The sequence below is a fragment of the Centroberyx affinis genome, unplaced genomic scaffold, assembly GCF_046629955.1.
Source record: "Centroberyx affinis isolate AG114_WGS23_722 - 3 ecotype Tasmania unplaced genomic scaffold, CSIRO-AGI_Caff_v1 ptg005216l_1, whole genome shotgun sequence".
Taxonomy (NCBI): Eukaryota; Metazoa; Chordata; class Actinopteri; order Beryciformes; family Berycidae; genus Centroberyx; species Centroberyx affinis.
Window position 1 is genome coordinate 69,771 of NW_027282595.1, and position 12,510 is coordinate 82,280.

At 43.1% G+C, this 12,510-nt stretch overlaps 1 protein-coding gene across 4 annotated transcripts in view; it reads left to right on the top strand.

The window, feature by feature from the left end:
• Nucleotides 1-12,510, top strand: part of LOC139666960 (eukaryotic translation initiation factor 4 gamma 1) — a 42,574-nt gene that overhangs the window by 6,981 nt on the left and 23,083 nt on the right. Inside the window, exons 5-9 of one of the 4 annotated variants that reach the window (XM_071546317.1) lie at nucleotides 1,031-1,063; nucleotides 4,543-4,563; nucleotides 5,168-5,362; nucleotides 5,768-5,870; nucleotides 12,217-12,353. In XM_071546317.1, the coding sequence (XP_071402418.1) occupies nucleotides 1,031-1,063; nucleotides 4,543-4,563; nucleotides 5,168-5,362; nucleotides 5,768-5,870; nucleotides 12,217-12,353 (489 nt within the window). The remainder of the gene's footprint in view (nucleotides 1-1,030; nucleotides 1,064-4,542; nucleotides 4,564-5,167; nucleotides 5,363-5,767; nucleotides 5,871-12,216; nucleotides 12,354-12,510) is intronic. The other 3 variants (XM_071546318.1, XM_071546319.1, XM_071546320.1) reach the window with 3 other exon arrangements.

The window sequence follows — 12,510 nt, forward strand, 5'->3', positions numbered from 1 at the left end:
TTCCATGTTATTTAGTTATTCTCTCGGGTGCAACAAAGTATTTTCCTGTTTTCTTTCATACACATTTTGAATTGTAGCCCTCACGCTGTTTGTTTTGTATAATCCATAACCCTCACCCATGTCATTGGAGTGCAACCTGTGTTATAAGTCCATATTGTTAGTCAAATAGATGGGGTTGAAAAGATCTAGTGTCAAGGTGTTGTCTCCTATGTAGCAAATGTCAATGTGTGCAAGTGTGAATCATGATGGCGGCCAGCTCACCGACGCTGTCTGAAATCTACCTTATAGAAAACATCCCGCACCGACTTCTGATTCCATCTGTGAATTACTGAGAATGCCTGCATGTCTGTCTGCCTGCCTCTCACCGATTCTGCACCGTTTTTTCCCCCTGAAGTGTCAGCCTGTGCTCTACACTTTACCCCACAGATTTGAAAGCATAGCCCAGCGTGGTTCTGACTCTTGCACTTCTTACTATTACTGTTTGTACACACTGCGAGCAACTCGGCTGTGGGTCACTCTATTCTGACCAATCGTGGGATGTGTGAGAGGCTCAGATTGCATCTATGTAGTGGTCTCCTGCAGCTACAAAGTTTAGAAAAGGAAAATCATGTATTTTTTGCTGCTTTGGTATTACCTGTTATAACGTTACATTGTTTTGATGATGTAAACATATTAACACAGCCACCTAGCAAGCGCTAGTTAAGTAAAATTAATCAAAAATAAACAGAAAAAATCAATAAAATTTCTTCAGATCTTACAGTGACTTGTTAATTGTCGCTTGCAATGTTGAAGCACGGTTAGTTGCTTGTAATACTGCCACTCTTGGAATTTAAGCTCATACTACTGTTGCATTCATTATAAGTGGCTCTGAATCTGATTGGTGGCTAAACACCTAAAAATGCAAATGTGGGGGGCGTGAGTCCAGTTCAGAAGGTGTAGAATTGGTGGGTAGTCTGTCAGCGGAGGGAGTGTGTGTCCTGTGCTTATCTTTTGTCTTTAACCTCTGTCCTGTCTGCCTCTCCTCCTCTAGTTTGCCCCAGGGCCCCGGCCTATACACCAACAGGTACTAACAGCACAACTGACTAACCTGAGTGGGGTTGGGTGGGTTCCCTAGCTGAGGGCTCATCTCTAACACATGCTGGAAGCAGTGGAGAACATTTAGAGGTTCAATTGCATTCGTTGGCTAGAGTGAAACATTTCCAAATTTTACTACTTTTACTTTAGTATAGAATGATTTATTTTTCCTGCAAAAGCTGGAACTGAAGGCATTCCCAGGGGGAGCATAGAGGGATAAATGTGCTTTTTCTCTAATCTTAAACCTTTTTTTTGCATATGTGGCTTAATAATTACAAGTTTGAATGACTAGAGGTGCACCGACGCCAGTTTTTCGAGTACTTTTTAATTAGACTTATTACTTATTACTAGTTTTAATTTAACTTATTACTTATTACTACTATTAATTAGACTAGACTACTTATTACTTATTAATTAGATTGGCCAATACAAGTACTGATCCGAATAGCACTCATTCAGTTAACATTCATTCATGCCTCCTGGTATTAGCCTTTTATAAAGCAGTTGCACAAGTGCCTCATTTGATCAAAATATTCACTGAAAATTGTGTAACAATCCTCGATCAAATGAAAATGACAGAATGTTCTCTTTCACAAAAGACATTTCCGCATTTTCATGTTGGCTCTCTCTCCAGTGTTGAGCAATGCAGAATAAAACAAAGACCTTCCGGAGAAGTCTTTTTAGAAAACATGCTTTGCAGGTTTTTCAGCCATACAAAGTACCTAGATGAATATATTTAAAGGGGGACAACATAAAAAAAAAATCAAATGTCATATCAAACCATATATTTATACCAATATTAGTTTTTCTTTTTTCTAGTGATAGTGACAAATTTTCAATTTTTTTATTTAGAAGGCAGATTTTCCTCACTTCTGTTATTATTCTACCTCTCTGGCCGGTGTGAGGGAGCCACTTCCTACACTCCGACAGACTCCTTAGCTTGGCAGAGCTGGCACTCTGCTTCACTGAGATGAAAGAATCGCCACACTGCAGACATTTTTCCTCCCACCGGAAAATGATTTTATTGCACCAAAGTGCAGCTCATTAAAGTATCTGTATTGGGACAGCTTAATTTGCTGATCCGAGCAAAAGTACTCGGGAGCTGGATCGGCACAGATTCCTATACTACAGATGCTATCGGTGCACCTCTATGAAGGACTGTTGGGTTTTCATGTCTCTCTCCTCCAACAAGTGCACATACAACAGTTATTACATTACATGCAGTCTAATAATCCATTAATAGGACTAATTTACTCATTTGAACTGCTTAACACTTCACATGGACTAGAGTAGCCCCAACCCAATTTCAACCTCATCCTGGTTGAAGTAATTGGGTTTTCCTCTATTTGATCAGAGAGGCTAATATTAGACATATAAATGCCTGATTGTGTTACTTAGTCCACTCAAGTGTTCAAGGGCCAAAAATCTTGATTTTCCCACGGCACTATCACCATGGCACTGTGGGCATCGAGAGGCAAATTCAGGTCAGTCAGCCAGTGATCAGACTTTTCACTCCTCTATGCCTGTTTGCTTCATCACCATGTACAGCACTGGTGAAAATCATTTTCCACAAATAATGTCTTTTCTTTATTAAGTATCTAATTAATAAATGGAAGTAAAGGTTGTATTACTGTGAAAATTGAACTTTAATTGTGAATCGTTATACCTTATCTCCCAATTTTCAACTCCCACGACCCTTCTCTTGTATTCAGAAAGAACTATACCCCATCGCTGCTAATACAGCAGGCTGGTAATATGTCATCAAAACTAGGCATTGCCATGCTCCTTTATGGGGGAAAACGAATGTGCTTCTGTTTACCATGTAGGCTCTAGATTGCAAATACTGTGTCCCATCTCACCACAACTTAACAGCATTAACAGATCTGTGAAGAATTTGTGGGCTTCCATCTGTAGGATTTGATTTTGCTCGCTGTGACTTTCATTTACTATGGCAAATCAGTTCACATTAGTTTACAGATTAAGTGAGTAAGACTAGCCCAAACACTTGAATAGCAGTGCCATGTTGAGGCTGTTTGAGCCACAAGTAAGCATGCTGCACTGACTTTATAGGCTTACAGTCCATTTGGGGACAATGCTCTGACTAGAGACAGTCACAAACACTAGCTAGTAGCAACAGTAGCTGGACAGCCACCCAACCATGCGAAACAAAGTACTTCACTGACAGCAGATGACAGAAGTGTCAGGAATAGGAATTCAGCTGATAGCGTTATTAACTGAAGATTCAATCAAGAGCTCTCTGCTGGAAGTCATGCTGGATTAAGTTAAACTTTTGACTGGGCGTAAACGCTTGATGGCAGACAGAGTTGCAAAATTATAATTTGACATAGTGTCAGACAATAAAGTTTCAAAAGCATTTTCAATTAATATTGCAGTCTTAAGGTGGTTGTTGTTTTTGAGGTGGAGACGTTAGGTAAACCTAAAGGTCCTGTGCTAGTCTTGTATATGGGCTGTGGGACTCCACAGAATCTGTTATTTAGGACCATGTTAAACGAAAATCAATAATTCAACTCTAATAATTAGTGCTCTAATTATAAAGGACACATGAGGGTATCAAATTTTCAAAGTATGTTCATCATGGCTGAAATGTCCTGTTAACGGGTATTATAACAGTCTTCATGAAAATTGGCTGAGAAAAGAATTATTTTGAATATAAAGAGACGCAAAGTAAAGGCCTCTGCTGTTGTTGAGGACATTTAAAAAAACATCTGATTGGAATTTCCTGTTTTGAAGCTTACTTGCCCAAATTCCAGATAAATTAACAAAGAGGGGGCAGCACTAATTAAGTTGCAACATGCACGTAAAATTCCCCAGTATCAGTGCAGAGGTAGGTGACAAATCAAGGACAGACAGCTACCTTAATACTTATCTTAACTCCATGTTCTGGTAGATGTTAGGCTATAACTCGGCAAATAAATGCTGGTTTTGACTACATGCCAGGTCAAAACAGAGAGAAAGCTTCAAGCTCTCACACATCTGAGAAACAAGATGATAGCATGACACCAGAAACTTGGACAAGAAATTGATGCTACAGGTGATGGAAAAAATGCTGAAGAAAATTCAAGAGATGCAGCACACAGGCATTTTGTCCTAGAGTCGACTGTAATCAGAACATCAGCTGTAATCTGTTTCTAATAAACACCAGGTTCTTTCATTGTTGAAACAAATAAATGCCCAGGTGACTAATGGATAGTTATTGAGTTTTAGCCTGCATCTTATTCAAGAGTAACGAGACGTAGTTTATTGGGATACACTCTGCTTATTCTCTGCATGCTTCTTGTTAACTCACTGCTTGGCTCGGTGTGGAGGGTTTTTGGGTCCTATGCTCTGTAACTGATTGTGGTGCTCTCTCTCTCTCTCTCTCTCTTTCTCACTCCCCCTCTTCCCCCCCCTCTTCTCGCTTCCATTTGATGTGTCTTTTGTGTGTGATCTGTGTTTGCGCTGCTGAAGGGAGGCTTCAGATCGCTACAGGTAACTCATCCTCCTCTCTCCTCCGCTTTTTCCTCCTCCGTTCGTCGCCCTCCTGAGAAGTATGCGTGTGTCTAATATTTGGCAGGGTCGTGCTTTGTTGGCCCGGCGTCATTTTGCTGGCGATGGTGGTTAGCTCCCAGGCCAGCAGCAGAATGTCAATGAGGAGGCTCTGAATGAACCAGCACTAGCTGCTTTATCTCTTTTGGCAGCCAGGGCCAATATGTTTCCAGTTGGAGTCTATCCACGGATTCACAGACAAAGTATGGAGCTAGTTGTTAGGCTGGACGAGCTAGCATGACCTGGTCCAAATGATAAAAGGAGACGGGGGTATGGGAGGTGGTTTTTATTTGTCAGGAGGTTCCAGAGAGGTAACTGATAGTACCGTAACATGTCTCTTTCTCTCTGTTTTGCCATTTCCATCCCTCTCTCCACCACCCACACTTTCCTACGGCCTCTCCTTCGTCTTCTCCACTGTCGTCCTCCTCTCTTCTCTCCCCTTTCCACGTCTGTTCACCTTTTGCCTGTCCTTCGTCTCTCACCACCCCCCTGCCTCTCTTTCTCCCTCGTCTCCAACCTCGGTCTGCCCTCCCTGCCTCCTCTCTAGCCCTACTATGCCAACAGGGCCAGCCTGCCCCCTAGCAGCGGGCCCCGGGGCGTCCCGCCCAGCAGCGGGCCCCGGCCCGTGGCGCCCACCCACGTCTACCAGGCGGGCCCCGGCTCCCAGATGATGATGATCCCCCAGCCGCAGCTGCCCTTTCCCAGCTCGCCGCAGGGACCCGCATACTTCATACCTGGACAGGTAGGGGACACACAAACTGGAACATAAATATAGACATGAAATACCCATCTACAAGTTCAGCTCCATAAAAACTAAATCGGATATGATAATTGGTGATGGAAATGAACAATATACAATACAGCTGAATAAATGCTGTTAAGACTATATCTGTTAAAGACCAATATCATTCAATTACATAGTGTATTGATATGTTGATCAATGCATTGTTTCTATACCTACAAACTGCCCAAAGCTGTGTACAGTGAAGAGGAGGAGAGGTATCTTCTTGTTTAGGGCTCTGTTTGCACTCATTCCTCGTACTGGTTTGACGACAACATCTTAACTATGTTTTTCTTTCTTTCTTACCCCTATTCCTCTCTCCTCCTGCCTGTCCCTCCCTCATCCCCCGTCCCTTGCGGCCCTCAGTACCGGTCGGCGACCTACGTGGCCACGCCCCAGCAGTACCCGGTCCCAGCCAGCACTCCGGGCTTCTACCCAGGCACCAGCCCTGCTGAATATGGTACTTATGGTAAGAGGCTCTACGTGGGGCCTCGCCTGACACACACACCCACACATACACACACACACACACACTTGGAGCCACTCAGTTGTGTTTAAATACACATACATCCAGTTATGCACACATACAAAACAAACTGTTAAACGGCTTTTGGTGATGTACTTTGCATTTCTGGGTCCATTTTGTTGTTTGGTGGTGCATTTTTCTTATTCCTGTGGATAACTGGCCAAATGTAGACAATGTGACATCATGCTTAGATATTTCCAGCAGCTACAATGGAGTTTAACAGCAGAAAATGTTTTAGCGATCTAAAACATCAACATTTGATTATGTCAGTCCCTCATAATCAAAGAGCAAGGGCTTCTTTCTAGAGCCACCATTTTGCACCGACTTCAGTAATACAGGGAGAAATTCATTGTAGAAGAGGCAGAGAGACCAATTTCTCCATTAACAGTAGGCTCAGTAGACCTTAATGCTGTGTAGCCACAAGACATGTTGGGTTATGTGAAAGGGGCGTGGCCGCATTCTGGGAAACCAATAAAAGGAAATCAGTAACTGAAGTATTGAAGACGAGGCAGGGTGAGGGTAACTGGGTACACCCAAAAACTAAATCACCACTGCATTAACACTTCATCACAAAATAACTCCTGAAATGCAGTGAACATCACAAATTGATATCTTACAGTGTATGAGTATCCAAATGGGTATTTTTCCATTACAGCACACATACCAAAGAATGTCAGACTTAAACAAACTGTTATTGATACACATGGACAGACATTTCTGATTTTTGTCATTGTGTTAATTAATTGCAAGATGCCTCGGTTCATTAACTCTCCATTACTTCATCTCATACAAAGTCCAGTCAGCACTGCAGATGTTTGCCATTGATCCTATGTGTTGCCACGCCCTCTAGAGGCGGCCGAGCGTCAGTACGCCGCAAGAACTGATGATGCCCCCGAAAACAAACTTGCTGACCCCCCCACTAGCAGGCATCTGAACTATGTGCTGGCTTTGTTTAGACTGTGGCTTATCACTGATAGAATGCACAGGCCTAAATACAGGCCTGTTAGCAAACACAATTCTTCCTTTTGGGCTTGCTGTCATGCAATTTGTATTTCAGTGCTGCATAATGTACACTGTGCTTGAATAGGTTTCAGGTTTTTTTATTAAAAGGGAATTTAAGAGTATTTTTGGTCAATCTGTGTCTGCAGGTGGGGTCTGTCTTCCAAAAAATATGATTAGCAATAGACATGAAGTCGAGGTGTTTTTTCTGTTATGGTAGATTCAGTATATTCCTTCATTTGGTTTGAGTGTGATTAGTAATTCTATGAGAAAATAGAATTTGGTGTCACTTTTGGACCAGAGATCCATACTCTTGAGGTGTTGGAACACTTGGAAAGCGAATGCATCTCTTATAATTATCTCTGTCCCCAAATGGTGCCACTGTAATGTAATTGGTTAAGACAGACATTGTTACATGTAGTTTTGCTTACATGCTCGCTCTTCCAAGTTTGTTATCTCTTGCATACATATTTTCTTGTTTTTCCTCCTTAAGTCATGTGTTCATGCACATAGTTCACATTACACATGTAAATTTTTCATTCCCCGTCTGAGATATGCTTACGGTCATTTGCATATTGAAACCTCTTGAAGATTTTCAGACCGCTGTTGCTTATCTCAGTGCAGTTGGTGTGGGGTTTTTTTTTAGGGCAGCAGAGACAGCGCTAAGTAGATTTTGAAGCAGGAATGTCCATGGGCTTTATCCAGGTTTCTCTAGCAAGAAGAAAAGGAAGTGTAGGGAATATCTCACCAAACAAGCTCAAGTAAGAAACTATATTTTCCCATTTTGCTGTACACTTGAGGGGAATTATGTTATCTGTTGCTTAAAGTCAAAATATGAATGCATTTTGTGTTCATATTTCTGTTCTTGTTTATTTTATGCCTTTTAAATCCACAGAGGAGAGTTGTTTACTTAAGGGGGAGAAAGTAAAAAAAAAAAAAAAAAGTGTAACCCAGGACAGTCTTTTGTCCTACTTCTGATTCATGCAGTTTGGATAGCTCTCAGAGTGCTTGTCTTATCTTTCATCGTGCATACAACTATTGAAGTGATTTATCAGAATCTGAATGAGAATTGCTTTGATTTGCTCAATACAACCATTACACAAAGAATGTTACCTTTCATATTTAGCTCTTCATGGCATCAACCTTGCAACTCCCACAAGCCTTGCACCTCTTAGTGCCGATTTATTTGAAACCCACAAGCTGCATGATGAAATGACATCAAGGCTTTCCATGCAGCATCCACTAACATCAGAAATGTTGAATGCCTAGTTCTCTTTCCTTCCAAATCTAACTTCATCCCATGGAGGTAGTGACTACTCTGTGAATATTGACTACATCTTATAAAGCCAGTCTCGAGACATATAGAGACATTTCAACATGAGACCAGTATATTGGCAAAGCAGTTTAGATGATATATTGGTTTGCCAATATTTTGGTCAGATATTTTAAGTCAATGTGGTCCATCACCTATATGACCACAGCTAGTGAATGTGTTTTTATTCTTATTATTTTTATATCAAATGTCTGACCAGAGAATTCATTCCAGTGTGGTGCGGGAGCATTTTACTCAATAGCTGCTAACCCACCGAAAAGAATTTCATTAGTCTGGCTGTCATTGGAGAGTTTTAGAGTCCCGTGATGATTTTAAATGTTGTTTCAGAGGCTTTTCCACCCTGACAAGACTACAATTCTAGTGGAAACACTGAATCCTTGTTATTTTTTGATAATATCATTTTAGGTCATGGAAATGGTCCAAAAATATTGCCTTCATGGAACGTTCCTGAGGCTGTACTGTAGACTGAAATTGGACTGGCTCCACATAGCCACGAGGTGCTCATTCCAGAAAAAGTAATAATCATTTCTGAAATGCTTTCCCCTTTCGTCTCCTTGCAACACCACCGGACACACACAGTACGTCTCGACCATCCGTCATGTTAGTTAGTATGGCTGTGTAGACCTCATTACGGATGGTCCCTGGTTTTCTATGTGTTACCCTGTTCAGTTATTGCCCTCAAAATAATTGGTTACCCGTGGTATCACACATCTGTGCTGCTATTCGTGGTAGACATTTGATACGAGTGAATATGACTTAATGTCCCATGTGTTTGAGGGTGTGTGTCGGCCTTTGTGTCACATTGGTCGCCCAGCCGAGTCACATGGCATGTCATGAGGTCAGGACGACTCATGACCCCAAACAGCAGGTCATGTGACAGTGACACTTGCTGCCTTCTCTATCTCTGTCTCTTTTTGTTTTCCTCACAAACATACACAAGACATTATAATATGTCATTGGTATGGAAATTTCTGTTAAGGGGTCAACAGATACAGGTTTTGGAAGGACCGATTTTTACAAATTTTTTAATCCAAGCTGCTGATGCTTTGTGCAAATATTAAATTTCTTGTCAATAATTACTAGAATTCAGTGTTTCCCATTAGAATTTAATTCATGGCTGGGTCACAAATGCCTCTGAACTCTCCACTGAACCCCAGGATGATGATGATGATAATCCTATATATCATGATAATAATCATAAAACGTGAATGCATACTTGTGTGGAATCCAATCTAAATGTCTCATTGGAATCAATTCAGGTTAAGGGCTTCTCATAGACAACCAGTTTAGTATTGGACAATTCTGCAATATATACTGTATGTAATCAATCAAACTGCAGCATATCCATCATATCAGAGGTGGACGACACTGACTGGCTGATATCTGATTTTAAAAGGCCAATAACAGGCCGATATATCAGTGTAAGCCTGGTGAAAAGACTGATAAACTGTCAACAGTGAAGTGTCGTCTTCTCTGTGGCTCCATAGTAACAATCCCAGAATATCATATCCTGCCACGGCCCTCCAGTCCTCTGAGTGGCACACTCCCTCCGAACACTGAGCTCTTCTCTAGTTGTCAGGTAAAATCACACACACAAATGGGGGAACAGTGGCAGGATATTTTTAAACCCCCCCCCCCCCCCCCAAACTGAGTGATTTACTTAACTCACCACCCTCCCTTCACCCCGTGCCCCCTTCTGGCGTAAGCTGTGACCTCTTTGCCAACGAGGATCAGATCACTAGCCGAGGGGAGGTGGAAAGACGGGGGGAGCCTCTCTGAACGACGCAACCTGTTAGCTCGGCCCGCCTGCCGGTACACTCGGAAAGGGAGAGGGAGGGGGAGGGAGGAGGGGGGAAAAAAAGCGAGAGGGAAGGGAGGAATCGGGGAAGGTCGGAGGGAGGAGCGACAGGGAGACGCGCTGGAAGAGGGAAGGCTGAGCGTTAAAAGAAGTCTTTTTGAGAGGGCACCTGTAGAGAGAGGAGGACAGGCAGAAGTAAAAGAGAGGGGGTTTGAAGAGAAAAACCCCCTCCCCTCTCCCCCCCCTGTCCGTCCGTACAGTACGCACTTGTGCGGGGAGGCATTCGGCATGGGGAATCGCGTGTCTCGAGAGCAGGAGGACTCCCAGGGTAGGTGTCGTCTAGACAGTGTGTCTCTTTACAGCGGGTCCCCCACCCTCCCCTCCCCTCCATCCCTCTCTCTCCGCCATCTCCCGCACTTTGTGAGTCATATCTCAAGCCTCTTATTTACAGGATCGGGACGCTCTCCAAGAAAAGTCTCATTCTGCCGTTTGCCTTCTGGTTTCGAGCATGCTCCCCTTCTCCCTCTCTCTCTCTCTCTTTCTCCCTCCCTCCCTCCCTCCCTCTCTCTCTCGCTCCCAGTCGGTGTGGGTTTTTGACTATATTTAGGCTGTGCTGCTCCTGGTCAACAATGCAGACTCAGTAATGTGAGTTAGACTGAAATGCATGCAGAGGAGGGGGGGAGAGAGACGGAGCGAGAGCTAGCTACCAACAGGCTGAAAGAGAGGCCACTTCTGTCTAAGGATTTGTTCCCCATTCCTTCCTTCCTTCTATCAAAGAGTGAGGGGATGTGAGTCTGAAAGGGGGCTGTAACTGGTTGCAACTGTAGCGGAGGCCCGATGAAAGGCCAGGTAATATCACTGAAGAGTTGGACTTCTTCTTGTTGACATTATTGATTAGGGGGGACTGGGAGATAGAAGTTCTTTGAACTTGTGGGGCCTTTTGATTTTTTATTTATTTATTTTTTTCTGGTTATAGCAGCAGCAGCAGTTTGGCCTACTAGCTTACTAAATTTGTGACCGCACTACATTTCCGTGGCGTTAAGAAATAGGAGACTCCGATGCTGGGGGTGGGATTGCTGTGTCATAGTCCAGAGGCCTACCTGTGTGGCTTTTCAGGTGCTGCGTCTGCTTCTATTTAAGGGGCAAGCTGCGCTCTCAGCCCAAGGAAGGCAACTTTTCAGCAGCAGGCGTCTTTTAACGCAAGGCCTCGTTCGCTCGGAAGTTGAACCTTGCTTCTCTGAACTTCAGAGACTTGTACAGACTGGATAACTGGCCGGACATTAGTAACAGCATGTGCCACGTCGTGAGCAATATAAGGGGCATTTTGGAATAGTTTGAGAATTTGATTTGGTGCAAAACCTTCTGACCCAGTGTTCGGATGTATTACAGTCATCTGATTGTTATCAAGACTTGAAATCTGCGAAGCTTTTTTTGTGTGTTTCTTTTGGCAACATTTAAGTTTTGCTGTTTTGTTTCCTTTTTTTTTTATGTGTAAAAGCATTTTGAGTGAGGCCAGTTGTTCATCGTCTTTGTCTGAAGCTCCCTGGTTTTGTTTAGTGTCAACACATGGACACATTTCATTCATTCCATCCTGACAAATTTTCTCTCTTCTCTCTTCTCTTTTGTCTCTAACCTCTTAATTCACTCAGAATGGCCTGGTCATTTTTGGAAAAGGCGTGTGACAACCATTGAATGGTACCTTGGTAGGAATTGTAGTTGTAAATTGCCCTGTACAAGAGAATCAGCTAAATGCCCAAAATGTAAATGTGAGCCCAAGTCATGTTCGCTTGGCAGCAACGCACACATGACTGCAGCTGGTTGTTTACAACAAGAGGACTTTTTAGCACTCAGAGCCTAATTACCCGACTATAATGTCACATTGTAACTTTACAGTGGACATAAAACTGCAGCTGTTGTACTGCAAATCATCAGGAAATAAAGCTTTCACTTTCGATGCGGCTTTTCAAAATAGCCTCACAGGACATTCAGAATATCAGTGATGTAGGCCTGCATACCGTTGTGTAAACACAGGCTGTATGCTGTCAAGCAAAACTGTATGTGTGTGTGTGTGCATCAGGCTGGCGTGTTTGCATCAAGTTATGGCTGTAGGATTAAGTCTATGTGTTGGGTTTACATTCTTCTCTCTGTTTGGTCCACAGCGGGGGCCTACTACGCAGCCCAGCCCCAGTTCCCCCCCTCGGTGCAGCCGGCACCCGTTATCATGAACCCCGCCCCCCAGCAGCAGCAACCACCTCAGCCTCCCCAACACATCCCCACCAAACGGGAACGCAAACAGGTACAGTCCTCCACAACACCCAACTTGTTATGCTGACAAACTGCACAGTGTGTTTTTGGGGAGAAAAAAAAACTGTCCCGGGATATTGATGTCCTTATCGCATATTTATAACTTATTTTCAATCTCCTCACAAACCTTTTCGAGCAGGAACATGGTG